Source organism: Dromaius novaehollandiae, chromosome W, assembly GCF_036370855.1.
Source record: "Dromaius novaehollandiae isolate bDroNov1 chromosome W, bDroNov1.hap1, whole genome shotgun sequence".
Lineage (NCBI taxonomy): Eukaryota > Metazoa > Chordata > Aves > Casuariiformes > Dromaiidae > Dromaius > Dromaius novaehollandiae.
The window spans coordinates 38,654,680-38,681,558 of NC_088130.1; the positions used below are offsets into that span (position 1 = coordinate 38,654,680).

General features: G+C 34.9%; 1 protein-coding gene across 5 annotated transcripts in view; it reads left to right on the plus strand.

Annotated features, from left to right (window-relative positions):
• The window catches only part of LOC135324397 (transmembrane protein 161B), a 45,927-nt gene extending 19,252 nt beyond the window's left edge, over positions 1-26,675 (plus strand). For 2 of the 5 annotated variants that reach the window (XM_064500510.1, XM_064500509.1), the window contains exons 5-12: positions 561-717; positions 7,541-7,692; positions 8,252-8,312; positions 10,092-10,232; positions 13,779-13,892; positions 15,056-15,230; positions 17,435-17,531; positions 18,402-26,675. In XM_064500510.1, the coding sequence (XP_064356580.1) occupies positions 561-717; positions 7,541-7,692; positions 8,252-8,312; positions 10,092-10,232; positions 13,779-13,892; positions 15,056-15,230; positions 17,435-17,531; positions 18,402-18,679 (1,175 nt within the window). In that variant the 3' untranslated portion in view covers positions 18,680-26,675. The remainder of the gene's footprint in view (positions 1-560; positions 718-7,540; positions 7,693-8,251; positions 8,313-10,091; positions 10,233-13,778; positions 13,893-15,055; positions 15,231-17,434; positions 17,532-18,401) is intronic. The other 3 variants (XR_010385751.1, XM_064500511.1, XM_064500512.1) reach the window with 3 other exon arrangements.
• The last annotated feature ends 204 nt before the right edge of the window (positions 26,676-26,879 follow it).

Consider the following 26,879-nt stretch of genomic DNA (forward strand, 5'->3'; position numbering starts at 1 on the left):
ATGTTCCCCAGAATTTTCAGGATGGAGTTTACACAATAATTTATTGCTAGACGGGAGATGTGAACAGAATCTTGGAGAACAAACCATCAATGTTTTAGATTTGAGGTTTTTTTAAGAAAAAGAAGCAGCAATTATATATAGTACATTAAATGATTGTCAATGGGCTTTTAATCTTAAACAGAGAAACAAAATTCTTACTTTGAACTGTAGTTAAATTTAAGTAGAGGACCATTTTCTACCTTGAAGTTGAGATCTAAATTAGCAGGTTGATGTAGAAAAGCTGAAACAGTAAAACAGTAATGCCTTGTAGCCTCATAAACTGCTGAACAGTAATCAAGTATCAAGCAACAGGTGAGGAGCGAAGTTCAGGTTGAAAGAAGAGGTTGCTGAGTGAGGAAAAAAAATGTTGCACTTTTTGCTGTTGCTCTTAACTTGGATAATCTAGACCTCAAGAAGCAGCTTTGAAAATAATTTGTAATTGTCACCCCTTTCTGTATATGTCAGTAATTTCCTTTAAAATATCATTATACTTCTAAGATTTGCAAATTTATATTTTTCAGCATTGCATTATTTTCCTGAATATCAGTGGTTGGTGGATTTCACTGTTGCAGCTACAGTTGTCTATGTGGTGACTGAAGCCTATTACAGTATTGTGAAGCCCTCACAAGAAATGAATATCAGCATAGTGTGGTGTCTGCTTGTCTTGGCCTTTGCAGTGTATCCTTTACTGTTTTCTTGACTCAATCTATCTGTTCCAAATAGCTCTTGCATCATTCTGCAAAAGCTATGTATTGATGATTTGCAGAATAAATACATGTTTAACATTTGGATAAAGGATATGTATGCTAGTGCTGATGTCAGAGCATGTAGAAGTAATTCATAAATCTTAATACCAGACCATCTATGGAAGAAAATGCATGTGAATGTGAAAAAAAGTCAGTGCTCACCTGTAATATGTATTACAGTTATAAATTAATTTCGTTTTGCCCATCTGGACAATCAGGAATGGATTTTTGTACCTGCAAGTACTTAAACATTTGCAGAAATTTGCAATTTACCACACGCTTTTTGTTTTTGATATGTTTAGTATGATACTTCCTTAGCTAAATAATCACTTATTGCAAAGATGCATGCATACATTCATATTTTTAGAGGAAATTCAAGATACTCTTATAACGAACCTTATAGGAAAATAAAATGTGTAGAGTTGTAGGAGCTGAAGTGGTGCTAGGTTTTCAAAGTTCATTGAAGAGCTCAACTGTCCTCTGAAACTGAGGGAAACAAACGCAGAGTATTTAGGAAAAAAAGCAATATCAGACCATAGAAAGAAGCAGCTGGAATGTTTTTATGTACTGGAGAAAGCAGTATTGGACATAGATGCTTGTGTGGTAATTAGCTGTTTTTCACAGACCAATCCAGACTTATACTCTGGGGAGGAAAGTAGCCTTTTAAAGATGTGAGAGGTGATGAATTGACGGAATTGAATAAGGGCCTGGAGGAAAGCAGATTGTGGAGAGGTGAGTTAGAAAATGAATTTGTCCAATTCTTTTGTACCCTCAACAGCTAATACCTGGATGAAGTGCTAAGTTAGACTTAATATAGCACTTGAATATTCAAAATTGATTCCTCTGTGAAAACGCCTCTTCTTCCATATAGAAGATCATATTGTGACCTTTTTTTGGTGTTGAGCACTAACTAGTGATCTCCTGTAAAACCCTTGACTTCTGATGTCTGGTTAGATCTGTCTGACAGTTCTGGATATGCTTACAGCTTGTCTGTGCCTGATAATTCTTAAAGTGTGTGCTGCCGTTACAGTAAGGACAGTAATTCCTTTTCAAAGTAGCTTGCAGTATAAATGAGATCTAGAATTTTCCTGGTAGTGAGTAAGAACTTGTTAGATGGGAGAATTGGCTCACATTATGAAAGAACAGTGTTTGGCAATAGCTTGCTTTCCACACAAAGCATTTTTCCATTGACTTTTATCTGTCAGTGGACAGAACAATGCAAAGGTGGTTTTCTAATCTACTAGGTGGTGACAAGAAAATTAGTGCCTGACTCTTGCGCACTTTAAATGATACTATACCTATGATTTTAAGTAGCCTTTATTTTACTTCTTGGAGTATTTCTGTTTTATTCATGACATAAGGAGAGAGAGAGGCAACTACTGATTAAGAAATCGAGATGAAGGCCAACACCTTCAAATCCCATTTTGAAAATGAGGAAGAGGTTAATATAACTCATGGAAAAACAAATTTAAGACACTATAGCCATAATATGTTCTTAAAGGTATGGGTGGCAACACCCTCTGTTTGCTTTGGCTTTCAATAAAGTCTTGGGTGTAACCAACTTAAGGAGTACTACAGTAATTGCAGCTCTAGGTGACAGAGTTGTAAGTTATTTATTGGCATGGATTATATGGGGAAATGGACTGAAGCATTGCTTTCTTACAGTGGTATTTAAATGCAGTCCTAATCACAGCTTTCATTTGGTCATCTATTGGTCATGCATTCAGAGGCAAAACCAAACTCAGATATTTAAAAGGATTGAGTTGCAAGCTTTCTTTTTCAATAGCGTGAAAATACAAATAGCAATTAGGGTCTTTTTCTGATTCTTTCTTTCTGACATGGGCTGCATTAGGCAGAGTGTTTCCAGCAGGTCGAAGGAGATGACCCTTCTACTCAGCACTGGTGAGGCCACATCTGGAGTGCTGCATCCAGTGCTGGGCTCCCCAGTACAAGAGAGAGGTAGATGTACTGGAGTGAATCTAGCAAAGGGCTACAGAGATGATCAAGGGACTGGAGCATCTCTTGTATGAGGAGAGGCTGAGAGAGCTGGGCCTGTTCAGCCTGGAGAAGAGAAGGCTCAGGGGGATTTTATCAATGTGTATAAGTATCCGATGGAGGGGGAGTAATGAAGCTGGAGCCAGGCTCCTCTCAGTGGTGCCCAGTGACAGGACAAGAGGCAATGGGCACAGTACCAGAAAATTCCACCTGCACATAAGAGCGAGGAGGTGTTTTGTGAGGGTGGCCGAGCACTGGAGCAGGTTGCCCAGAGAGGTCGTGGAGTCTCCATGCTTGGGGATGTTGAGACCCCGACTGGATGCTGCGGTGGGCAGCCTGCTCTGGCTGACCCCACTTGAGTGGGCTTTGGACTTGGACGATCCACCAGAGGTGCCTTCTAACCTCAGCAGTTCTGGGATTCTTGGTTACCTCATGGTTAACATTGTAGATTAGTAATATCAGTATAAAATCTCTCTTATTATGTTAGCAATACTTTCAGGAAGATTTAATGACAGTATGTTCCTTGGAGGCAGCACTTTAGTAGGCCTGCTGTACCAACCTATATTTTGTGTTTTTTGAAAGGTTGCAGGAAACTCTGTCATTTCATTGATGGTTTTTCATGGTGATAGTCTGCACATACTGCACTGTTTCCAGTAGCTAAAGAGGAGAAGAAAAGATACTACAAAAGTCTTGAGTTTTTTTTATTGATTATCAGTCTCCACCTGCCAAATGTGAATTTTGGCTTTAAAAATGTATTTTGCAATATTGCTTGCAAAAGTAGCTAATGTTTGTGAGAACTTACTGTGTTGTAGGTCACCTGTTCCGGTTACTGAATTCTTTTATTCTTGCTATACGGTTTTGCTGCACATAGTTGCTAGTCAGAGATGGCTGATTTCCATTATTTTGAAATTTGGAATGGTGGCTTCTTGGCAGAACAAAAATTAAAAATTAGTGAAGTAAATAATTGTTCACAACTTTAAATGTAGCAGTTGCAGCCAGGTTGCTTGTGAAGGGATGAGCTTGTAAGATAACAAAGCACTTTTCTGAGGGAGGGAGAAGGGGGAGAGATGTGTGAGGATAGAGCGAAGGTGGATAGCTTTGAGAGATGATCCATCTTAACAATAGCATGTGTTTAATTTAAATTACTCTGCTTATGCAGCTATTTAAGATTCATCATTGAGAGCAGTTGAATGACATTCTGAATCAGTTGTCTATCTACAACACACAAATACGTGACCTTACTTTAATTTTTTTTCTGTTGTAAACCTTTAAATAGTGTTGTGTACAATCCTTTCTGTTGCAAAGGCAAGGCATTTAGGAAAATTAATGCAGAGTAGGAAAAGTAATGTATTCCTCAGGAAGCTGTCTGTCATCTGAAAAGATTATCATTAGAGTTACCTGGTTAGGAATATTGGGAAACTTTACTGGCTACTTTTGAAAAATGTCTTTGCATGTAGTTATATCAATGGGATAGAAGAGGAAAGCAATAGACATTTCTTCAGCTTGATTCAAGATTGTAGGAAAAGTTATTATCAGACCTCAATATAACCTCTGGAATCCTTAAACTCTGTATTTTTTTCTACATCCTTACAATTAGAAATAATTTAGATGGTTTTATTTGGTTTTCTATTGTGAATCCAGAAGTTCTAGCTATCTTACTAGACATGCAAGTGGACCTTTTTAATCATGCATAAATACTGATGGACTGTTTAGTAAATGATTCAAAAATTCTAAAATTATAGCATCTTAAATAAGAGATAGCATACATTTACTAGAAATCTATATATTCTACAAGTTTACCACCTTTTGTGAAATAAATGAAATAAAGGAAAAAAACCTACTGACATAGCACTCGTGGTTTATTTCTTCAGTAGATCCTGAAACATAGGTCGAGCATTGAAAGGAAGTCATAAAAATAACTCAGATTTCCTTGAGATAATGCTTCGACTTTTCTCCACCCCTGAAATAATAGTGATGGTGATTATTCACATGTGACGTGTACTCTCTGTTACGTGGTTTGCATAATCCTTAATTTGTCTAGAGGTATCTGAATCTGCACTGTAATTGGAACTTGTTATCAATGTGCTTTCTTCTTCCCAGTTACTTTTTTTGGATATTTTAGGCATAATCCATAGTTGAAAATATGAAGTATCTAGGGGCCTTAAGATCTGTTTGGAGGTCACAGACTGTTATGAAATACTTTGTGTAACTTCAAGATTTGACTTTAATATATTTTTGATTTGTGCTCAATGTCCCTAACTATGTAAGGATACATAGTTTAAGAGTAAGATATTTCACCAAAAATAATACAAAGTTACGTTTTGAGAAAAATGTTTATAAGGGTAGGAATTATCTTGCTCATCCTAACGTTTTTTTAATGGTCAGTGTAGAGAAACGGACCTTTTCAGAACACAGTCTATATGAGGTATTATGTGCCTGTTTTTAGGATGAGTTAAGCATTCCTTTAGAGATGCCCATTCTTTCTGTTAACTATAATGGGAGCTTAAGCTGATTACTGTGAACTTAAGAGTCAAGTTAGATGCTGTGGTTAGGCCTCTGTAATATGCATACATGAATACTTCTCTGCATATAGGTGAAATACAGCAATACATATACTAAATGTGTGCTGCTTAATGAGGTATAGTATTGCATAATCATATGCTTTCATGAGAGATTAACAGATGGCAGTTGAAATGTTCTATTGAATAGATCCCCTAAAATGGATTTTCACGTACTCTGCATCCTAAAATACACTTCCAGTATTTAAAAAAGTACAAATATAAATGACTATGTTATGATGTAGTGGGAAAATGTGTATAGTTTACACAGTCTTTTTTTTCCCTCTTCCTTTTTTTGGTTTTTCAAAGCAAGTAATATCTGGAGCGATCTCCAAGTATTTTATTTAAATATGAGCTTGATACCACTTGCCATTTGGAAAAAAACAATTATAATAGGCTGCAGATTATATTAATAAGAGTTGACAATGTATTATGAAAAATGTACTGTATAGTTTTGGAGCTAATTATGTTTAGAAATGCATTAAAAATGAGAATATTCAATGAACGTTTTTTAAACAGCTCGATAACAGAGCAGGCAACCTCGTAGATGTTCATATTGTGGCGCTGGGGTTACATGAAAGGGCTGAAGGTATACCAGAGCATATAGTCTTTTTTCAGAATGGGAAAGGAATAGATTGTATTTGCTAGATAAAACTAAATGTGCTGTTAGTTGAGTGATTAGTTTTGATAGCTGAAAGATCTTAAACACATGCACATGAAAGTAGAGAAACACAAGTTTCATCTTTTCTTATGTTTCTTAGGAAATAGTCACGTAACAATCTAAGCATCAATGCCGTGCCGCTGGTCTCTGTTTCTTATAAGTCAGGTCTGCAGTCCCTGTGAAGAGAAGTTTTCATATTTAAGAAGTTTTAACCTGTTATTGCTAGAAGTGCCTGTTCTCTGTACGCCTGCTGTCTCCTGCCCTGCCTCTGCAAACACCGCACAAAGTTACTCTATCTGCTGCTTGAATATCTGCAGCTGTCTGAGAAAACTCTTTGTGTAAAAACAGAATTTTTTTTTTTTTAAATAAATGTCAGGAAAAGACAAAATAGATTTTTTGTTTTAGAACCACTGAAAGGTTAAGTTTTTGCTGCTTCTAGTAATCATCATGGTCTGAAGATTAAGAAAAGGAAATCTAATTGAAAGGATACAGACTTTTATAAGACAAATCAGAGGTTCATCATTTAAGAAAGCTCAGCAGACATTTGAGAGAAAAGCTTTTGGGTTAAATACTTTTTGTGTGTTTCTGTGTTTCTTTTTTTCCCCTTAGTTTATAAACAAACAAGCTCTCTGTCCTCACCTTAAGTCTCATAAAATGTCTAGCCTTTAAACCAGGAGGGAGGACAAAATTCGATGCCTGAATTTTTCAGGGAAAAAATACTGGGATGTGTGTGAGGAGGAACACCTTTCTACCTTTTTCTTCCCAAAGAAACAAAAAGCTCGTTTTGTTATATACATGTATTTTTGTGTGTGGGTGGATGTGTATGTCCACATTCACATACAGTTAACTCAAGATTGAAGCAGTGTTTTGACCCAAGTGATTTCAGTAACAAACATGCAGTGATTTGAATGATGCTGTATTTTTGCTTTTGAACTCTGGATTTTTGTTTCTGCAGAATCTTGAATGTACCCATTTGGGGTTGTGAATTCTGGCAGAACATGAATAGCTCCACTGTGGTTTAAAAAAAATAAAATAAAGGAAGTGAATACATACCTGTGTTCAGTGTTGTTATACTCAAAAGTAGTGTTTTGAATTTTGAAATTAAAATACATGAAATCTTGAGTTGTGCAGCCAATGAAATATTTTTCATTTAGCTTGATGTTTTATATTGAAGATGTACTTGTCTTGTTTTGGTATAACTTCTGTAAGTTATTATAATTATGACATAACTGGTTTAATTTTCCCTGGTTGATAGTGAATGTTGTCATATTTGGCTATCAGTGAGCCTAAATCGAAACAAAGCTATATTCCAGAATAGTGTATTCCTAGCTATCCATTATGTGATTGTGTGTCTCTGCTTATTAAACTTTCCCAATACTGTAAAGCGTAACTAACCTCAGATTGCCCTAATATGTATTTTTTTTTTTTTTAACATTTGTGCATCTTGGAACAATCTTAGTATAGCTGACCAAAATACAGTGTTAAAATTCTTAAATATAGTTATTTTATAAATTCTTTTCCTTGACCTTTTTCTTGTATAGTAAGATACTGTTTTCATTGACCACCCATTATTTCAAAGTAGAGGATGGAGGTGAAAGATCAGTGTGTGTCACCTTTGGCTTTTTCTTCTTTGTGAAAGCAATGGCAATTCTGATTGTGACAGAAAATTATCTAGAATTTGGACTGGAATCAGGTAACTACTTTCTTCAGTGTTTGCAATAGCGCTATTGATTGCATGTCCTGAAAATTTAATTTTAAGCCTTTAGGTGTGTTTGAGAATATTTGTATTCAAATGAACCCTGTGATACACTTTTAGGAAATCTTGCTTTGGAATATAGATTCTGAAGGATATTCTATATATTTTCCCTGCTTTGTTTTAAATAGTATAGTCTTTGCCTAGATTGCTTGTTTTGTTAATTATATTTGCCTTCTAGTTTTATTTTTAACCCATTTTGCTTTGCATAGTAAAGTGAAGCTCCTCTACAGAAAAAAAAAAATATGTTCTTAAAAAAATTAATGTAAATTTTATTCACGTTCATGAAATGTACAAATATCAAAGAGATGTTTTCAAAGACTGCTCATGTTAATAACCAAGTTTTATTGCATTGTGGCATGCTAATTAGCACATGAAAGAGCTATGCTAGACACGAAAATTTGTTTCAAAGATGCTAGGTAACAGAACATTTTATTTCAAATAAGAGATTCTGTGTTTGTACTGTGATTAAATACATATAATATATGTCTCTCTGCAGGATTCTCAAATTTTTCAGAAAGTGCTATGCAGTTTCTTGAAAAGCAGGGTTTGGAATCCCAGTAAGTTTCTGGAAATATATTGATTTTCATTATGTTGCATTAATAATTGAACCACTTGGATTTTCTTAGCAAGCATTTGTGTTGCATGCATTGCTTTCATATATGCTAGTACTCTTGTGTTAATGTGAAGGGGTAGATTAATGAAAATAATCCATCAGTATTTGCAAATAACTTAAGTTCCATACGTCTTTTCTCTTTTTAATTCTGATACAGTTTCTATCCTCACAATTTGATTGCAGGCCATGAAGTATAGTTCAAAACTATGAACCTCTTTCTCATCGTAATTCTTAAATAGTTCCGTCTTCTTTGAGAAGAGTGCTTAAATCAAGAGAGAATTTTTTTTTGCTGTTTGTGGTATGCAAGAGCATGAGAGGGCAAAAGCCTGTGATGGAGCCTGTGATAACGTCAGAATTAGAAGTAAATGTTGGCTTTAAGTCATGTTTTCAGGCGGTAATAGTATTTTCCTCTTAAGCAAATACATCTGCTTGCTATAGTACATCCAAGTTTTGCATAGACTGACAAAGGAATGCTCCATAGCTTGTGATGTTACCTATATGTACAATCACTGTCATAGACAGCCTATGTATGTTGTAAAACTGACTTCTGTTACAGTCTTTGCCTTACACATGTGCTCTAAAATGCTTGTATGGGATATGTCATCACAGTGGGCATACAACTTTAAATTTCTTATTCAGAAGTTCTCAAGTATTGTATAAGAATTACAATTTTTTTTTATTTGTGAGGAACAGAAGTTTTAAATATATATAATTAGAATAGTTTGTCATTTATAGATATGGAAGTTTAATCTACTGAGGAAGAAGCCCTTAAACTGAATCCCATGTGTTTCTTAACCTTTCTTTGCTCTGTTTTTCTTAAACTATTCAGAATTTACTAACTTCTGTATTAATTTTCCTGTTAGTGCCTGTTTTCTCTCAAACTTTTGCAGTGCTTTGGCTGTTTACAGCAGTGACTGAGTTGACGATATTTCCTCTTGTTAGTTTGAATGACACAGATTAAGAAAGAATCTGAAACTTATGTGGGTCACTAGACTTGGTTTTATTCCTCTGTGATCTGTGTTTGTTATTTGCTGCTTTTTTGTCTTTTGTGTAAACAGTGGTTATTAATTCAGTAATTCAGTTGATCCTGACTTTTTTTTTCCAGTTCTATTATGTACTGAATGGATAGTTCATTAAAACAAATGATATTAGGTGCTTGGAAGAGACATGTTAATTAGTCACATGTATGTTATCAAATATGTGGATAATGGATAACTGGATTAATAACAGTTTGATGGAGCTATTTAATCAGTAAAGGTTTAATGCAAGAAGCAAAAAAGAAAAAGGAAATCCATTTTTGTCTTTGAGTAGTTAAAACTTGCCATGTATCTGTTCTTTTATTAAAAATATCATTGTTAAATTCATTTTACTAGCTAGTTTTATTAAATAACTCATTGTCAATTACAATATTACAATATAAAATTTTTCATTTTTGCTCTACTAACAAATTTAACACCTTGTAAGAGTGAGTTTAGGTTTATGTCTTCCTACACTGAAGAGCTTTCTGTTCTTTTTAATAAATAAATAGGTGACTTGATTGTTTTTTATTTAAATTTCCTTAATTGGTTATAATAATGCTAGTATTCTAGAGTAAAACCATAGAATACTGTTTGCTTTTTTGATTAAATATTAGATAATGTTAAGTTGAAAGTAGTCTCTGATTTGCCCACCCCAACTCCCCCACCCCCCTCAGAAAATGCTTATTTCCTTTCTTTTCTTTTAGGGGTCCTGTGTCTAAACTAACCTTCAAATTGTTCCTGGCTGTTCTGTGTTCACTTATTGGTGCTTTTTTGACATTCCCTGGCTTGCGACTGGCTCAAATGCATCTGGATGCTCTGAATTTAGCAACAGAAAAAATAACACAGTAAGAGAAAATATACACACATAGGTATATGCTATCCAGTCTTAAATCTTTATTTAATGTCTGAAAATAAACAAAGCAAACTATTCCAACAAGAAGGTAGTGACTGACTAAGACTTGTGTTGCTGCCTGCTTTTCATATATCCAGCAGACTTGCCACCTGCCTCTTTCTGCTCAACCTGCCCTCTGCCAGTCTGTTACATTCTTTGCCTCTTAACTAGAGTACTCTAGTAAAGTACTAGAGTAAAGGAGCACTCCTTTCCTTTCCTCCAACATGAGTGTTTCTGCTCCAACATGAGTGTTTCTACTTCCTGCTTTCTTTTCCCCATCATATTTTTTGGGAAATTCAAATAACTGTGTGGAAGAAGAGGTGCAGCCCCAACTTTTTTTTTTTTTTAATTCTTCTTTTTCCAGGTGAGCATCATGTCTTTGTTGAGGAGTTTAGGGTAAGATCCAGAGGAAAAAAATGAAAGGGAAGAAATAGCTTCAGAAAATCAGTAAACTGGAAACGCATTTAAAGGGATTCTAAAACTCAGTAAAAAGTTTTGTTAATAAATGTTGAAATTAAGTAGCATATAGGAAGCGAGTTCAACTGTCAAAAATTTTTGTCTTTAAAATGAAAGGTAAATTAAAATTGTCCTTTTCAGTATTTCTGTGTATCTTGCATTATTATGAACTAAAATATATAATAAGGGTCAGAGGTTTATACCAGCTTAAAGGAACATCTTCATTTTCAGCTGTTCTAGAGGTTGGAAATAAAATGTTTTCTTATATTTAACTATTTCTCTTCAGCATTTTCTGGTAGAGGGAGCAACTCCAAATGTCTTTCATAAATCACAACCTCTAAATATTTAGTACATGTTAATGACATTCTGCAGCGTAGGCCATTGCGATCGTTTAGTGTAGCCACTTCCATGAAACCTGTTAGACTTTCTGATGTGAATTTGTTTCATGTCCAATTATTTCTACTCAAACTGAAGTGTGTGTACATATACACACATAGTTACCCCCACCCCCAAACGCCCAGTTTAAAAATTAATCTGTGTTCAGAATGGATCCTTCAATCTTGGTAGATTATTAATTAATTAATTACTCTGTATTAGACTTGCACTCTCATTGTAGCTGAATGCATCCAGTTACAGCTGCAAACTGTTGGCTTTTGTTGCATCTGCTCCTAAGTTTCTGTCTATGTGTAGACTGTGATCAAGTCACCTCTTTAGTCTTTTATTCTTTCACCTAAGTAAATTAAACTCCTGAGCTTTTCATTTTTATAGTGTTCAGTACTTTAAAAGTTCTTGTGCCTTTTCTATAACTATCCTCTAATTTTCCAACGTCTGTCTTGATCTGTGGATCCATATCACAGGATTCTAGATCCTAGCAGAAATATAAACTGTCTGAAACAGGGCTTTTTAATCAAGAACTAAGAGGGTAATTAATATCCAGTAGTTTGGGTTTATGAAAAAAATTTCGTCTAACTTAATTTTTAGGGAAAATTGGAACAGGTTATTAAAGAAAATATTGTGCAGAACCAAGCAAATTTTTTTGAAAGTCTACCAATACTTTGCCTATTCAACTGGAACAATATAAAAATGACATTAAATGGATTAAAACTTGGTTAGATATCGATGTAATTGGGTAATACAATTATAAACAAAGAATCATTGCTGAGTGATTGTTTCTAATGGGCTCTGAAGAGATCAGTATTTGCCCTAAGTGATGTGTTTTTATCAATGAGTAGATCATTATTGACTGTTTGCAGTAGTTTGACAGTGACTAAAGGGGAGTAGTAAATGAGGATGACATGTCATTGATACAGAGCTCTCTAATTTGGGTGCAGGAAAACAATGCCTTTCCCTGCAGTCAAATATAAGGTCATACATTTGTGGACCGTGAAAGAGACAAGTCATAATTACAGAATGAGAGACTTAACTTATAGGGAGCAGTGACCAAAAAAACTGGAGGTTAGGTAAATGGTAAAATTTCAGTTCAGTAATTTGGCCAAAATGATAACCATGATTCTTTCTTACATAAATATGCAATAAGTTTTTGTGCACAATAAAATAAAAATAACCTGATGTCACTCTTAATTCCAGTAGCCTGTTTGATTTTCCTCTAGCAGCAACTTTCTTCCCTGGATGTATTTTGGAGTTCTCTTAATCTATTCGTACCACTTCCCTACACATTCACTCTTTTTTCTGAGCATGCTTCGAGTGTCTTTCAGCCTTTCTTCCTCTACTCAAATAAACAGAAAGCGATTCTTGCCACGCTTTGGCACATTCCAGTCCATTAACCCGGTAGGAGGTCTTAAATAAGTAGAAGCTCAGGTAAAATCCTTTTGCAAGTTATTGAAATGCTTTGGACTGTTCCTTGGTGCTGTAGTGTTCCCTAGCAACACTGCATAACTAGCAGTGCTTCTTTTTTCCTATGAAACCAATGATTTAAACTGTGTGGTGACATCTTCTGAAACATGCAAATATTTTAATGGGTTTAGGAAGCTTGATAGTTTGAAATCAGTAAGGTCTTGTGTTTTTAGAATAATTTGATTACTTCATTATTTTCTCTATAGTGTGGAAGCAGTCTGGCTGGAGATGGAAATATAGACAGGCTGAAGCTGTTAGTGAGGAAGTGCTACTAGCACAACACCATATCTGCAGCACTGAAGTCTTTAACTGTGTTTTCATTTCATTTGAGTAATGCAAAATGACAGGGATGTGGGATTCAAATGATAGGGGTTCAGATGAAGAAGGATGTTAATTTCAAGAAAAACTACAGAAAACTATTTCCTCTTTTTAAATGCTAATGTCTGCTTTGTACTTAAAGAGCTTCTTCTGCATTAACTGAGTAGTCTAATATATGGGGAATACAGTGTTTTTGAAATGGAGTAGCTCTTTCTTTCTTTCTCTCTCTCTCTCTCTCTCTCTCTCTCTTTCTTTTTCTTTCTTTTTTTTTTTTTTTGCCAGAGTATTTTTAACTGGACGCAAGTACCAAGTTCCCTTTAGTCAAGGTTCCTACATAAAAATCTTCAGTAAACTGGAAAATCTGACCTGTGAGAAGTGTTTCCCCTGGTCTGTATAGATAATGGAAATTAGTATGAGTATGTTTTTAATTAAGCAAAAAAAATTTCATTAATATAGCAGCATATGTTCCATAATTATCCATTTGAGATACTGACCTAGATTAAAATTTTAATGGCTACTGCAATTCTGTGTTATGCCATCGTATGCAAATTTTCAACAGGTGACTCTAATGTGATAGAATGCGTGTAGTTCCTTTTGGTTAGTTTGTTGGAATGTCTAAAAGCTTGATTTATTCCAAAGAGCACTTTTTTAACCACAGCCAACGTGACTTCATAGTATGTTATATTCCTGTTTTTTGAGACTTAAGTCCTACTTATAAAAATAGGAAAGTAATTTTCTTATTTTACCTTTCCTCAGTATTTTAAAATTGGACTACTCCTTTTGAATCTGTACCACCAGTTTCAACAGAATGGTAATTTTCTGTATTTAATAACTCCCCTTTCCCTTCCCTCCCCTTTTTTTCTTCTTTCAGAACATTGCTACATATAAACTTCTTGGCGCCTTTACTTATGGTTCTACTGTGGGTAAAACCAATCACTAAGGACTACATTATGAACCCACCTTTGGGCAAAGAGAGTGTTCCTTTGTAAGATTCCCTTTAAAAATTCTTTCTGGAGTGTTTAGAATAAAACCATGAGTGCAAGTAGTATTCTGTAAAAGTTATAACAACGCAAGAGACTTAAAATTCTTGGTGTGACTAGTATCCATCTTGAAAGGTACTGCAGAAATTCCAGCTGAGCTGTAAAGGGCTTCTGTAATTAAGGAAGAATGTGAATTAGTTGCAGAGTGTTAAACCTGATTAAGAAAGGTAAGGCTATGGTTCCCAAAGAGCTGCTGTCTTCTGGCATCTGCTTGGTGGAGTTCTGCCCTGTTCTTTCTAGGGGCAGAATACTACTTTATTGCCAGCATCTAATACCTTACATCTTACTTAGAGGTGTAAGAGAGAAGTCACTTCACTGAAGACAATTGAGATACATTGGTATGAGAACTGACCTAAGGCTCTTAGTACCATGAGATTTGTCTTAAGATCTATGTGTAGATGAAATGCATATGAAATTTGATAGCTAAAATATTTAAAAGCATATAAGAGAGAATTTTCAGGAAGAACAGTATCTGAAATTAATATTGTATAAGTAGCATAGGTGATTGTCATTGTCATTTTATTAATCTAGATAATTTAATTCAAAATAGTAAGACTACTGACTTGAAACTAATGTGATTGGTTGTCACTTTTATTGCTTTCTAGGTTTAAAAGATGCTTTTAAGATAACTCTCTGACCACTGAGCTATTATGTAAAATGTTGAAAATGTAAAATTTTTGTGTTTCCATTTCATTTTTCAGTTTTTCTTAAAATGAGAGTTGTGCTATAGCAATGTATCTAAGGTGGCTGAAGTACGCATCAGGTATCTACAAGTATATATCTCAAAACTTGAATTATCTGAAAGAGCTTGTTTTTAGCATCCTGTCTTCATTACTCAGAATTCAAGCATTTAAGAGTGTTCTTGTTTGCATATTGCATACAAATAGGTACTAATTTGGATCCAATACTAAAACAGGGCTACCAAGAAGTACCAGTAAAAGGGGGGGGGGGGGTGAGTATTACTTGCACATGAACTCCATAACTGTGAATTGTGTGTTAAGTATTTTTGACATTATGCTTGAAGATTTCTTTACAGATAATACAAACAAATAACTCTCTAGTGGTAGGTGACCTTTGGAAAACAACAGTACCGTTCTTTTATCCGCAGAATGTCAGAAGATATGTTTGACACCATGCGGTTGTGGATTATAATCCTGTTGTGTGCTTTACGGTTGGCTATGATGCGCAGTCATTTACAGGCCTACCTGAATTTAGCACAGAAATGTGTGGATCAGATGAAAAAGGAAGCTGGCAGAATAAGTACAGTTGATTTACAGAAAATGGTAAGTGTAACGGCATTAAGCTTGTATGTATTTGGAATGCTCTGTCTGTGCAAATTTTTTTAATAGGAAAACAAACAGCTAGTTTGTTGTGTCTTTGTGGCACCAGAGCTGAAATCTGAATGAAGCTTCCTAAACTATATCCCTTATAAAAATGGCACCATTACAAAGAAATTCTGGAAATCAAAATATGCAGAGATGTGTTGTCCGTATTATACAGATGCTTTGTCTTAAGTTGTTCATCCATTGTTGTTCTAAGAGATCCCTTCATGAAATATTCTTTACAAATATTTTGGCAAGCCTTGTACTTATCTTGATGATTGCTTCTGCTAAGCATGAATAGAACCTGGCTAGTGTGTAGGGTGAGTGGTGATTTGTAGTTATAGCATGGAAAAAAGCCCAGGTTTTGATAGAATTGCAAAATACCTCAACTGTGATTTTTAAATTGGGGTAAAGTTTAAGATAGGATGGTTGTATTTTGGGATAAAATGAGGCAGGTTTAGTTCTGTAAGACTGCTCTCAAATGCACCAGCCTAGAAACAAAACTGTCTGCCTATCTTGTTACTGTGGCAAGTAGTAAAAAGGAAATATTTGAGTTGCTAGGTTTTTTTGTTTTTTCTTTTTTATCAACAAGCTGAATAGGCAGATTTTTTTTTTTTTAAGCTTGCTATAAAATAATAAAATGCTGTTGCATGTTGCCTGCAAAATAAACTTACATTTCTGGTCTTTCATGATAGTGGTACCCGATAATCTTTAATCTTGCTGAGTCAGAGTATGTTTCTGAAGGAGTATAGAAGTATGTCATAGGATGGAGCTTCTTCTCTGTTTTTAGATCCTCCCTACTTCTTATAATCTTATATTTGTCTCCACAAATATGTTAAGGTTGTAAATAAACTGTGCAGTAGTTATTTCAAATATTTATCTACAAACAAAGTTGACTAGCACTGGGCTTCAGAAAAACAGTTAGGAAGTACAGCTAGCAGCAGCTGGCTATGACAGAACTGTTGTAGTTGTTGTGAATGCATAATTTAGTTTGGGGAGATTTCATGTTATCTAAAAAATGGGAATGTCTTCTCTATGTGGAGCTTCCTAAATCTGTTTATCCAGTAAGAAGCCCAAGGCCACAAAATCCTGTCTTGTTTTACTAGCTTTCTTTTCTTCTGATGCTTTTGCCAGTAAAGTCCTTCTTATCTGTCTGTCTGTGCTGGTCATTACTTTCCTATTTGCTCTTGTAAAATAATTGATGCCATATGATAAAAATATTTTTGTCTCATGCTTCTTCTGTCAGTGTTTTACTACTTTGTTTTCGTCATGTTAGTTTTTGATGCTTGCTCATCTCAAAGCCCTTTGAGGTTTTAAAGCTATTTCCAAAAATGTCATGTCTGCCTTCATCTTTTTTGCCACCCTGTATTCTGTTCTTTTCTAAAATCCAGTTAACTTTATTTCATTGCTTGCTTGCTATTGATTTTATGACTTTTTTTCCGTCTTTATTTGATCTAGTCTTTTAGGTCAACAGCTTATATAAAATATGTAATGTAACAATCTTGAGAAAGATGGAACAGATTGGGAGCAGGAGGAGGGATAAATCTGAGTGTGTTTCAATGAACCATAATGTGTATCTGAAATAAAGACCATTTAAATGCTTTGTTATTGATTAACTACTAATGAAAAATCCCCTTGTCTTTGTTTTTAAAGTATTGGTATTTCACATTTGGAAATCTTACAAATACCTCACTTTGAAAAGGCATTGGAATATTAACCAAAATTCGATTTACTTTTGATGAGGCTTTGGGCTGTGACTACTACTTCATTTCTGAAATGGAATTTGAACTCTAAAAATTAACCATATATTTATCTTTGAGATGGCTTAGCAAAATTCTAAGTGTATTGAAATATGAAGCTTTGAATGATAATTTTTAGTTAGCATAAGCAAAATTAATCTTGTTTAACAGAACCTGATATTTGTAATTATTTTCTTTCAGTATTTCCTCTTAGGATTTCACGTCCTGCAACTAGAACTCATTTTAGGGATAATTTCTTTATTAGGCCTTTTAACATACCAAAACATGCTAGAAAGCTTTTAAAATAGTTTTTGTTTTTTCCATAGGAATATTTTTTAAATAATTACCTGTTTTTTCCTAAACATGTACATAAAGGTTTGCTTTGGTCGCCCAGAATTCATGAGTTACTTTTTTCTGTTTTCCCAGGTGGCTCGGGTTTTCTATTATCTTTGTGTTATTGCACTGCAGTATATTGCACCGTTGGTAATGCTCCTTCACACAACTCTGCTATTAAAAACACTAGGTAGGCAAAATTTGATGAACAAAAATGTGTTTTGTTCTATATAGGGCTTTTATATTTTCAGTCTGCTAAAGAGAATTGGAAGGTATGGGTACTCATAACAGGGAAATACTTTGCTGTTTCCTGCCATTTAAAACTAACTGACAAACAACTTTTAAGCTGTGCTCATCTATTGCTGTTTTTGACATCTTTCAACAATATGCTAATTTGATTTATTTCTGATAAGTTATTTAATACAAATTAATACAAATTAAGCTGTTTACCTTCATTGAAATATTCATCTGCTTAAAAGTACTTTAAAAATGAGCTATGAAGAGCATTGTTGATTTAACCTTGTGAATATCTGTTAATTGTTTTTTCAATTTTTCAATCTTCAATGAACTTTTTGAACACAAGCTATAAGGTACAGGGTTTATTTCATTATTGGGAGATCTGCTGTCACTCTGGGTTTTTTCTTCTCTTTCTTGTGAGGGATGTCTTTCACAGCCTACCACGCAGTGGTGGCATTCATTTTGCCAAATGTCAACAGAAAGAAATAGGCATTATTAGGCTGTGATTCATTCCATCCTAAAGTAGACATCTACAACTGGTGAGATGAATCACACCCAGCACTGACAGGGGTCCCAACGCAACTGGTTCACATGTAAATGTCAGGATGTCAAAAGGTAAGATGAATCCTACCCTAATGGCTTGTTAGTATTAGCAGAAAGCCATGTGGATGGATACAGTTAGTATTTACTAAGTTATGAGTAAAATTTTCCAATTTTTATATGTGGAAAAAAATATATAAGATGATCTATGGAGTTGATAGAAATAGCAGAACTTAAAGTCTAGTTCTACAAATATCTTATCTGTCACTCTGTTTTTTAACAGGTAACTATTCTTGGGGCATCTATCCAGAATCTAATTCTGACACTCCAGTAGAAAACAGTCCACTTCCCAGTTCGGTTTATTCTGAGTCTCCATCTGCTGATGGAAAGATGAAAGTAACTGTAGTACAGATAACAATGGCTTTGGGAAGCCTAAAGAATATTTTCACTCCTCTCCTGTTCCGGGGACTCCTGTCTTTCCTCACCTGGTGGATTGCTGCTTGCCTCTTTTCCACGAGCCTTTTTGGGCTTTTCTATCACCAGTACCTGACCGTGGCGTGAACTGAGCAGCTGGCAGAGCAAGTGTGAGGTCAAATTCTAGATACAAACCCAGGTACCCAAGAGGAGATGAAGAAAAAAGAAAACTATATATGAAGAGAAAACATATCAGAATTTATTCTTAAACACTTCCTCTGCGTTCTCAGGGTGAATATTCTTACAATGTTTAAAATCAGAACTGGGTTTGTTACTGTTGTTACCCGAATGGTAGGTAACTCATCGAATTATGGTTTGGGGACTGACTAACATTATTGTGTGGCTGGTATCAGTGGGCATGTTGAAAAGATAACACCTTTGAGTATGTTGGTTTCCACAAACAGCAAGCCACCCTCAAAACTTTGTATTTCAAGAATCGGAGTCAGTGTCTGAACTGTGCTACTAGGGTGCTGGCTCTGCTGATGGTGGCTGCCTACTGAGTAAAATCTTGAAACTGAGCCATAAGGTGAAAGGGGAGGGGGAGAGGAGATGAAAAGAAAAACTTCTGTTGGAAAGCTATTGATCACTTTTCCCCATGGAAGATGAAGTAATCCAACAGGACAGGAGAGATACTGTATATTACAGTAAAGAAAGTTATATAACATTTAAATTTAGCATAGGAAGCGATGTGTAGATCGGGCAGGTATTGCTGCCTAAATATATGCAGGAGTGCTTGTGCAGTGGGAGAGGTGTTATAAAAATATATATTTTTGCAGTCCCTGCAGTCATTTTGAAGTACTGGCCGTGTGTATTGGTGCTAATATTGATCCACAGATTCCATTTGGGTCTTTTAAATTTCTTCTTTTCAGGTAATAGATAAATTCCATTGAATTCACAAAATAATTGAAGTAGATTAGTGATACCAGTCAAACATTTCAAAACAAACCAGTTTAATCCTGCTGACTGAGAGTGTATGTATCTGTGTAATGTACATATAAATATATATTATATATTAAATATATAATATATATATGAAACCTATAAAATATTGAATCTTTATTTTAAATTACTGAATGTATGTTACAAGGCAGTGGGACAGGGATATATGTGTATCTAGTAATTTCAAGATCCCTTTTGAAATGAAAATTAAAATTTTTTTGAAAGTTCAGTTTGAAAGGGCTATTTGTTTTTGGTGCCTCTACAAAGGTACTTAACTATACTAACTAACTTTTGCTATTTTCGAAGAAAAGATCCACTTAAACTGTTGAAATTTCTGCTCTGTCAGATCATCATCTTTTGCCAGATTAATCTTTAACTTGGCCATATAGTAACGACTAATGTCTTTTTGGCTTCAGAAATAGATTTTCTGTACAATAAAACAGATATAGTAAGGAGGAGCAAAGCATCGACATTACAAGTTTTGTTTAGTTGATAGGATAGATACTAAGTATAGAAACACTGGGAAGCAAACTAGAATGACAATGTTTCGGATGTTTTCTGTAATCAGAAAACAGGAATGGAAACTTAAATGGAGTAGCTTTTTTTTAATAAGCTGATGGGAGTTCTTGGTGTTTTTAATATTGCCTATTTTTTATGTTACTGTTCTTTTTCTCTTGAAACTGTGTAAAGCTTTGGCATATAATAAGCATTTATAAATGGAAAAGCTTAACAAGTATTTAATCTGTTGCAAACCTACCGTATGGGAAAACAAAGTGTCAATGGATGCAGAAAGTTAAGGATGTAAGTTGGTGATAACTGTCCTGCTACTTTGAAAGCCTTTAAAGTTATTTATTAGTTTATTAAATTGCATTTACTGATACTGGGAGAAGGCTTGCATACACCAGCTAGTACCTAGTGCATGCGTTTGGGATATCTGAGAACACCTTGCATGATTCTACCAGTTTCATTGCAGTATAGTATTTCAGTGCTACTGGTGCTGCAAGCTTCATTTTTTACACCAGCTTTTCATAACTAATGGTGACGAAGGCTTGGCTGTATGAATTGGCTAAATAATATTTTACTTCAGAGATTCAAATCTTGAAACATTCCCAGGAAATGTCAATTCAGATTAGTAGAATGTTAAAATATGACAGGTTCAGCAGTACTGGACCTGCTTTCTGTTAGTTTGAGATATTAATTACATTACTAATCATATAAGGCCAGGTTTTTAAGTGGTTATAGTTAGGCATCCAAGTTTTGTTCAGCGAAAATACCCACAATATAGTGCAGTTTTATTCTGATTGTGAACTTTGCCCAGAAAGCTCGTTAGATTAGATGTAACCTATCATTGCAATCTGAAGGATAGAAATGAACTGTAGATACTGGAGAAAATTTCAAAATAATGTTAGGAAAGCTACTTTTCTGTTAAGAGATACAGTTTCTGTTGCTATAGACTTTTTATTTTGAAAGCTCATAATTGAAAACAAGCTGTATTTATATAAAATCAGCAAGTTTTCAGCAATTCAGCAAAGGTAGTTGATTGTGTTGTAGTTGAGCCTAACTGAACTTTTGATAAGTATATATGCTGTCTTATTCTTCAGAGGTCATGCTGATCATACTGCAAATACGCACCTGGATGTTGCTGACATTAAGATCATCACTTCTGGCCATTGCTGCTCCACAGAACTTAATCGTTGACCTTCTGGTCAGAAGTTGGATCTGAGTAGGAGATGGTCGGTCTTTGGATTCATTTAATCCTTACATGAGTCCAGGAGGCTTATTTAAAAACTACAATGTAGCAATAAACGTCTTTGAAATGTGAGGTGACACAGGAATTAGAGGGAGAATACTGCTCTGATGGTGAGCAGTACTTTGTACAACTGCCTGATATGCTCAGAAGTGACTTGCAAAGAAAAATAGCAGGCTTGATAGTCCTGACTTCACATATATTATGTAAGCTTCAAAGAAGTATCTGCTCACTTCTTTAGTAAGTTACTTTAAAACAGCAGCCAGCAAATGCGTTTTTCTTTCAGAACTTTATCAGCACAAGGCAGGGAGAGGGAAGTAGCTTACAGAAATGAAAAAGCAGGTAAAACCTGATTCAGAAGGTGGTAGTTTTTATTCAGGATTCTTAAGCAGTTTGTTTTGCTTTTTCCCCCACTGCTTGCTTAATTTCTAAGAATTTTTAAAAGAAAAGATGCCTTTGTCAAAGAATCGACATTTCTTCCTTCCTTCCTCCATTTCAGTCTCCCTTTCTCCCTCCAGTAATGTGCTTGTTAGCCTGACTCTCTTTCCTATCCACAGCTTTCTCTAAGTTAGGAACTCATTGTGGTTTAGAACTGACCTGGCTAAATTAAATTCTATTTTGATTTTCATTGTTTTGGTTTTGATTTAAATTAATCTGTCTGTGAAGGATTAGTTCCTTCAAACAGTTTAAATAACTTTGAATTCTAGCTGAAATATGAATAGCTAAACACAAACTTGTTATCGGTTGGTTACACACTGCACTCCGATTTATAGCGGAAGTCCCTTTAGACAAAGTATTAGGATAGCGATAAATCCAAGTCTTCCAGCAAGATTCAGGGAAGGCCAAACATAATCCTGGCTATTTCTGAGCTTAGAGAAAATGATTAGGAAGAAGAGAAGGGATTGCAACAAGCCTGTTCTTTCACTTTGTGGGCACTTTTCAGTATTCTCAGGTAGCACATGTCCTCTTTTGATACCTTACCAAGCCTTAGGGTTTCCTAGTTGTTGAAGGGACTGTGATAAATTCAGCTGCATGGTTTTTTTTCCTATTTATTTGTCTTTCTGATCTCTCTTGCGTAAGAATCAACAGATAAAGCAACAAGTGAAAAAGCAAGTAGTATCTCAGTGCAAGGGAACATCCCTGTACAGAAGGACATGCTTTAGAAAATTCATTTATATGGCAGTTGTTCTTCAACTTTTTGGTCACAAATACTGGAAGACATGAGAGCAGAGATGCCTGTTTTCCCAGATTATAAAGTCAAACTCATCTGTGAACAAAAATGCCATCGAGATGTATCAACATTGCAGTTAGCTAACATAACTTCAGAATGTAATGTGGTTAGTGAGTACAGAAATTCTAACTAACCTCACAGGAATAATTAAAAGTTTTGCACTTTGTCACAGTAACTACAGCTAACTGCTAATAGAGGTCTTGGATTTAATGCATAAAAAATAATAAAAGTATATAGTCCTGAAACCTGTTATTTAAGTCTTAGATATGTTGGAAAGCTCTACAAAGTAGAAGGCCTTATACCTTTTTATTCTTAAAGGCCTCCCTTTTCCTGTTGAACATTAACCTGGTCTTCCTGAGAAGATTTTTGACCAGATACAAAATGCTATACTTCATGTTTTGAAATACGACACAGTTTGTGCATTTATTTGTTAGTTGGAAAAACTAAATTCAACCTCACACTTAATTTTGTCCCTACAAAGTTACTGAAATATTTTACTTAAGATGAAAAAATTAAGTGCACAGTAAAAATGGAAAATCTTGAATAAAAACGAGGCCAAAGAAAATAGTGTGTTCTGTTGGAGAAATCTTTCTGTTATGTCTGAGTAAAATCTTAACAGAGGAAGGCAACAGCAGGTCACTTGTATCCTAAATCAAACATTAAAGGTGAATGTTTACCATAATGAGTAAGACTTATTTTCAGCATCTGCAGCCTAAGTCTTAAATCCCAAATGATAAATTAAGAGCAGTATTTTGACCATACTGATACTTACTCCAGAGAAGGTACAGGCAGCAAGTATTGCAGCCAAATGCTAGATATAGTTAAGCAAGCTGATGTAGGGTATCAGTCTATACTTCAGAATTACATTTGTGCAACTTTTACTTTAAAAAGGTCTGCCATGCTTTGGGGCTTTGGCAGTGCATGTGCTGAAGTTGGTGGCATATCTAATCTTCATTCCTAATATTAGACAGAAAGGTCTTCATCCTCTGTGGGGGAGATGGTGAGGCCAAGATGTTACTCGAAGGCTGCTTTTACTGACATCTGTATATGCTGTACTTAACTTTTTGAAGTATCCCATGTTGACTGCCAGGAGAGTAATGCTACACTGGACATTGTTTTGCATGCCAGTGTGTATGTAGTTTTATACCTTGGTTTCAATGGCATTTTTAATGGAAATTATTTTTAATTCTGATATCATGGATCACCTTTTCATTTTTTTAATTAATATCAGTGCCTGCAACTAGAACTCAAGTATTTCTACATTCAGATTTTTTTAAAACTTGATATTCATACTGAAGTGTTACCAAGTATGCAGTTTTATATTGAAGTGTGGTATCAACCTGTAAATACCAGACCTTTTTCAGATCACACAGCAGTCAAGATTAAAGGAGGAAATTCAGATTTGCAGTATTTCTCTCAACAACATGCTATCCTTATGACTCTGCTATTTAGAAAACTCTAATGTTTTAAAGAGTAGCTTTTTTCAAACTTCTTAGTAGTTAGCTATTTTTTATTTTATGATGCTGCTAAGTCTGTTTTAAACCTGACTTAAAATATCTTGTACTTAAAATCAACCTCTTTTCTCTTCTGTTCTTTGTAACTTTGCTTTCCTCTTATGTTCTAAGTTTCAAGAATGCATATTTACAGTATTTTTGATAAAAGGCTAGGATGAAGAAAAAATGCACCAAAAATTCTATTTTGTAAACACAATTCATGCCCATGTCATGATGTGCCAACTAATTGTTTTTCCTGTCTTCAGTCATGCCTTTGTCCTATTGTTAATGATCTTGCATGTTTTCAGTATGCAAGTTTTTCTAGGAAGAATGTAGGTGGGGAAACAGTCTGTAAATAGCAATCATAGGAAACTTAATCTATTGTTTCAGTTTTTCCATCCATTGAACAAATATTAATGTAAATATGCTATTAAATAATTTAAGCCTAAAATTTCTCTTAAGGTAGACTTGTTATAAATTGCACAGGGTACATGCTCCAGGCTGTAAATATTTTACTTTAAATATGTCTCTCTGTTGCTGGGAACATACATAAATTCAGTGTTGTTATTCTATTGTTAATGGTCTTTTTTTGTCTTTTTAAGCAAAGAACACATAACACTTCCTATTCTAGATCAAACCTAAGAACAAAGGGCTCCTCTCCCTTCATTTCAAATGGGAAGGACTCCGATTTTATTTATGTAAATTATAACTTCTTGTTTCTGCTAAATTGCTGTAAAAAATGTGGTTTTTATAGTTCCAGTTTTACAAGTATTAAGACTGGCATGCTTCACAGTGAAGATGATATCAAATGGATATTGCATTATAAACACTTGTTCTGACTAGGGTTGCGTCACCTACGATTTTAAAACAAATCTTGTTTGTGCTATGCTTTAGAGGCTCATTGGAAGTTATGAACAGGAGAGAGCAACCTCTGTCGGAAAAGCCGCGGAGCTGTTGGATTTGGAGTTGGGGTTTTGTGTTTTTGTTTGTTTTTTTTTGTTTGTTAAGCTAGTGTGGACAATACTTAGGTACAATTACTACCAATAATAAACAACCTACAGAAAAGTTACAGTCTTTGTGTACATCATAGACTAAAGTGCCTCTAGATGGTCTGTAGAAGGCATTTTAAATTCGTGCACCTACCTTTGTAGTTACCTTGCTAAGTAACAGGAGGTTGTCTTTGGAAAAGAAAAAGCAAGTGACTGCTAGACCTAAAAATGGGGCTTGCTTTGAAACTGTTGTTTTCCTAGTTTTCTGTATATAGAATGCGCATATGTGTTACGGGTTATTATGCGTTAGTGGCAAATAGGATATTGTAGAAATGTTTAATTTAGTTCGTATTACTTTAGTGATATTCTAACAGCTGTGCCCACTACCTTTTTGGTAACTTAACACCCCACTTCCACCTACATATTAGGCTTTCTTCCATTTTTTGAGTCCGAAGGACTTGCACAGCTTTGGAAGGGCTGGCTTTGACAAAATTTTGTAGTGGCAGCCTTGATGTTGCATATACCTCCATTCTGCAAGCTCATAGGTAACTTTAGCCCGGTAAGTAGTTCTGCTTGAGCTCGGAAAGACTGAAGTTCACCACATCCAAAGGGATGCGGGGCACAAAGTGTATGAAAGAGCCGGATTGTAACATAGCTGCCTGGGACTGAACAAAGGGGATCCAAAACAGAAAGCACAAATTATAAGTTGTATCGGTTTTTTAGAATGCTATAGGGTATCAAATAGCAAAACCTTCCCTACTTTTCAACTACTGTTTTTTTTTTTTTTCTGGAGAATGGTATGAACTGAAGATGAAATCGACTGTTCTGATTCAGCAGGAAAAAAGTGATGAAACAGTAGGTGTCTACTCTCGAATTAATTATGCATTCTAAATGTGAAGTGCTTGTAAATTGAGTTATTAATTTAAATCTACCAAAGGAAACCTTCTTAAAGGAAGACTTATAAAAACACATTGGGCTTTAAGTTCTAAAAAGTGGCTTTAGCAATCTGTACTGTATATAGTACACTGGGAAAACTTGCTCTAGTAAGCTTACTAAACGTTTCTTTGCACTATGCGTAAGAAATTATGTTGCTTATTATTTTACTGTAGAGCATTTAAGAAGCTGCTTTTGTCTTGCTTAGTGTTAGTGTATGTCAGTCAGCAGTTTACTAATGTTGGCAAAAATAGTAAGAGTTAGTTTGTAATCCAGAAAATCAAAAATCCTTTAATGGCATTAAATGCTGCAAAGTGAGAAGAGATTATACTTTTTTTTTTATCCCCCTAGGCATTCTGTTGAGATGTTGTAATTTAACTTTGTTTTCTTTATAAAGCACAGATTATTTAAATGAAATTTAGGTTAGTTAGGTACTAATGGTATTACCACACTGACTTTAAGAGAAGCTCCAGATATTTGCTGTGTATCAACTCCCCCGTCAAGGCGCTTGGCTTTGTAAAGCATTGATCTGTGAGGCATTTCACGTCTACAGCAGTGATGATGACACAATATTTTAGCAACCGTACACCTACTCTGCATGCATTGCATTTGAGCACTGTAAAATGATGGTTTAAACTGTTTTATAGCACTTATTCTAGGTTTAAAAAAGCTTCCATTATTTTAGACAGTATTTCCCTTATTCAAAGTAAGACAGCTTCTAAAGCTGAAGGATCAATAAATGGTTATTGTATATCAGTGTAATTTCTTTTTTGTATGCTACGTCCCGCTTGTCATATAAACTTTATCTACTCAATTTCTATACTAGTCCAAAGTGAGGTGTTTGGAAACCCCTGTGGGGAATGTTTCCCCTCTTTGTTTGGAATGCAGCAGTGTGGGCACAGTCTTAATCCTATGGATAGCTGTTTGTCTCAGAAAATTTTCATTTCTGAGAGTT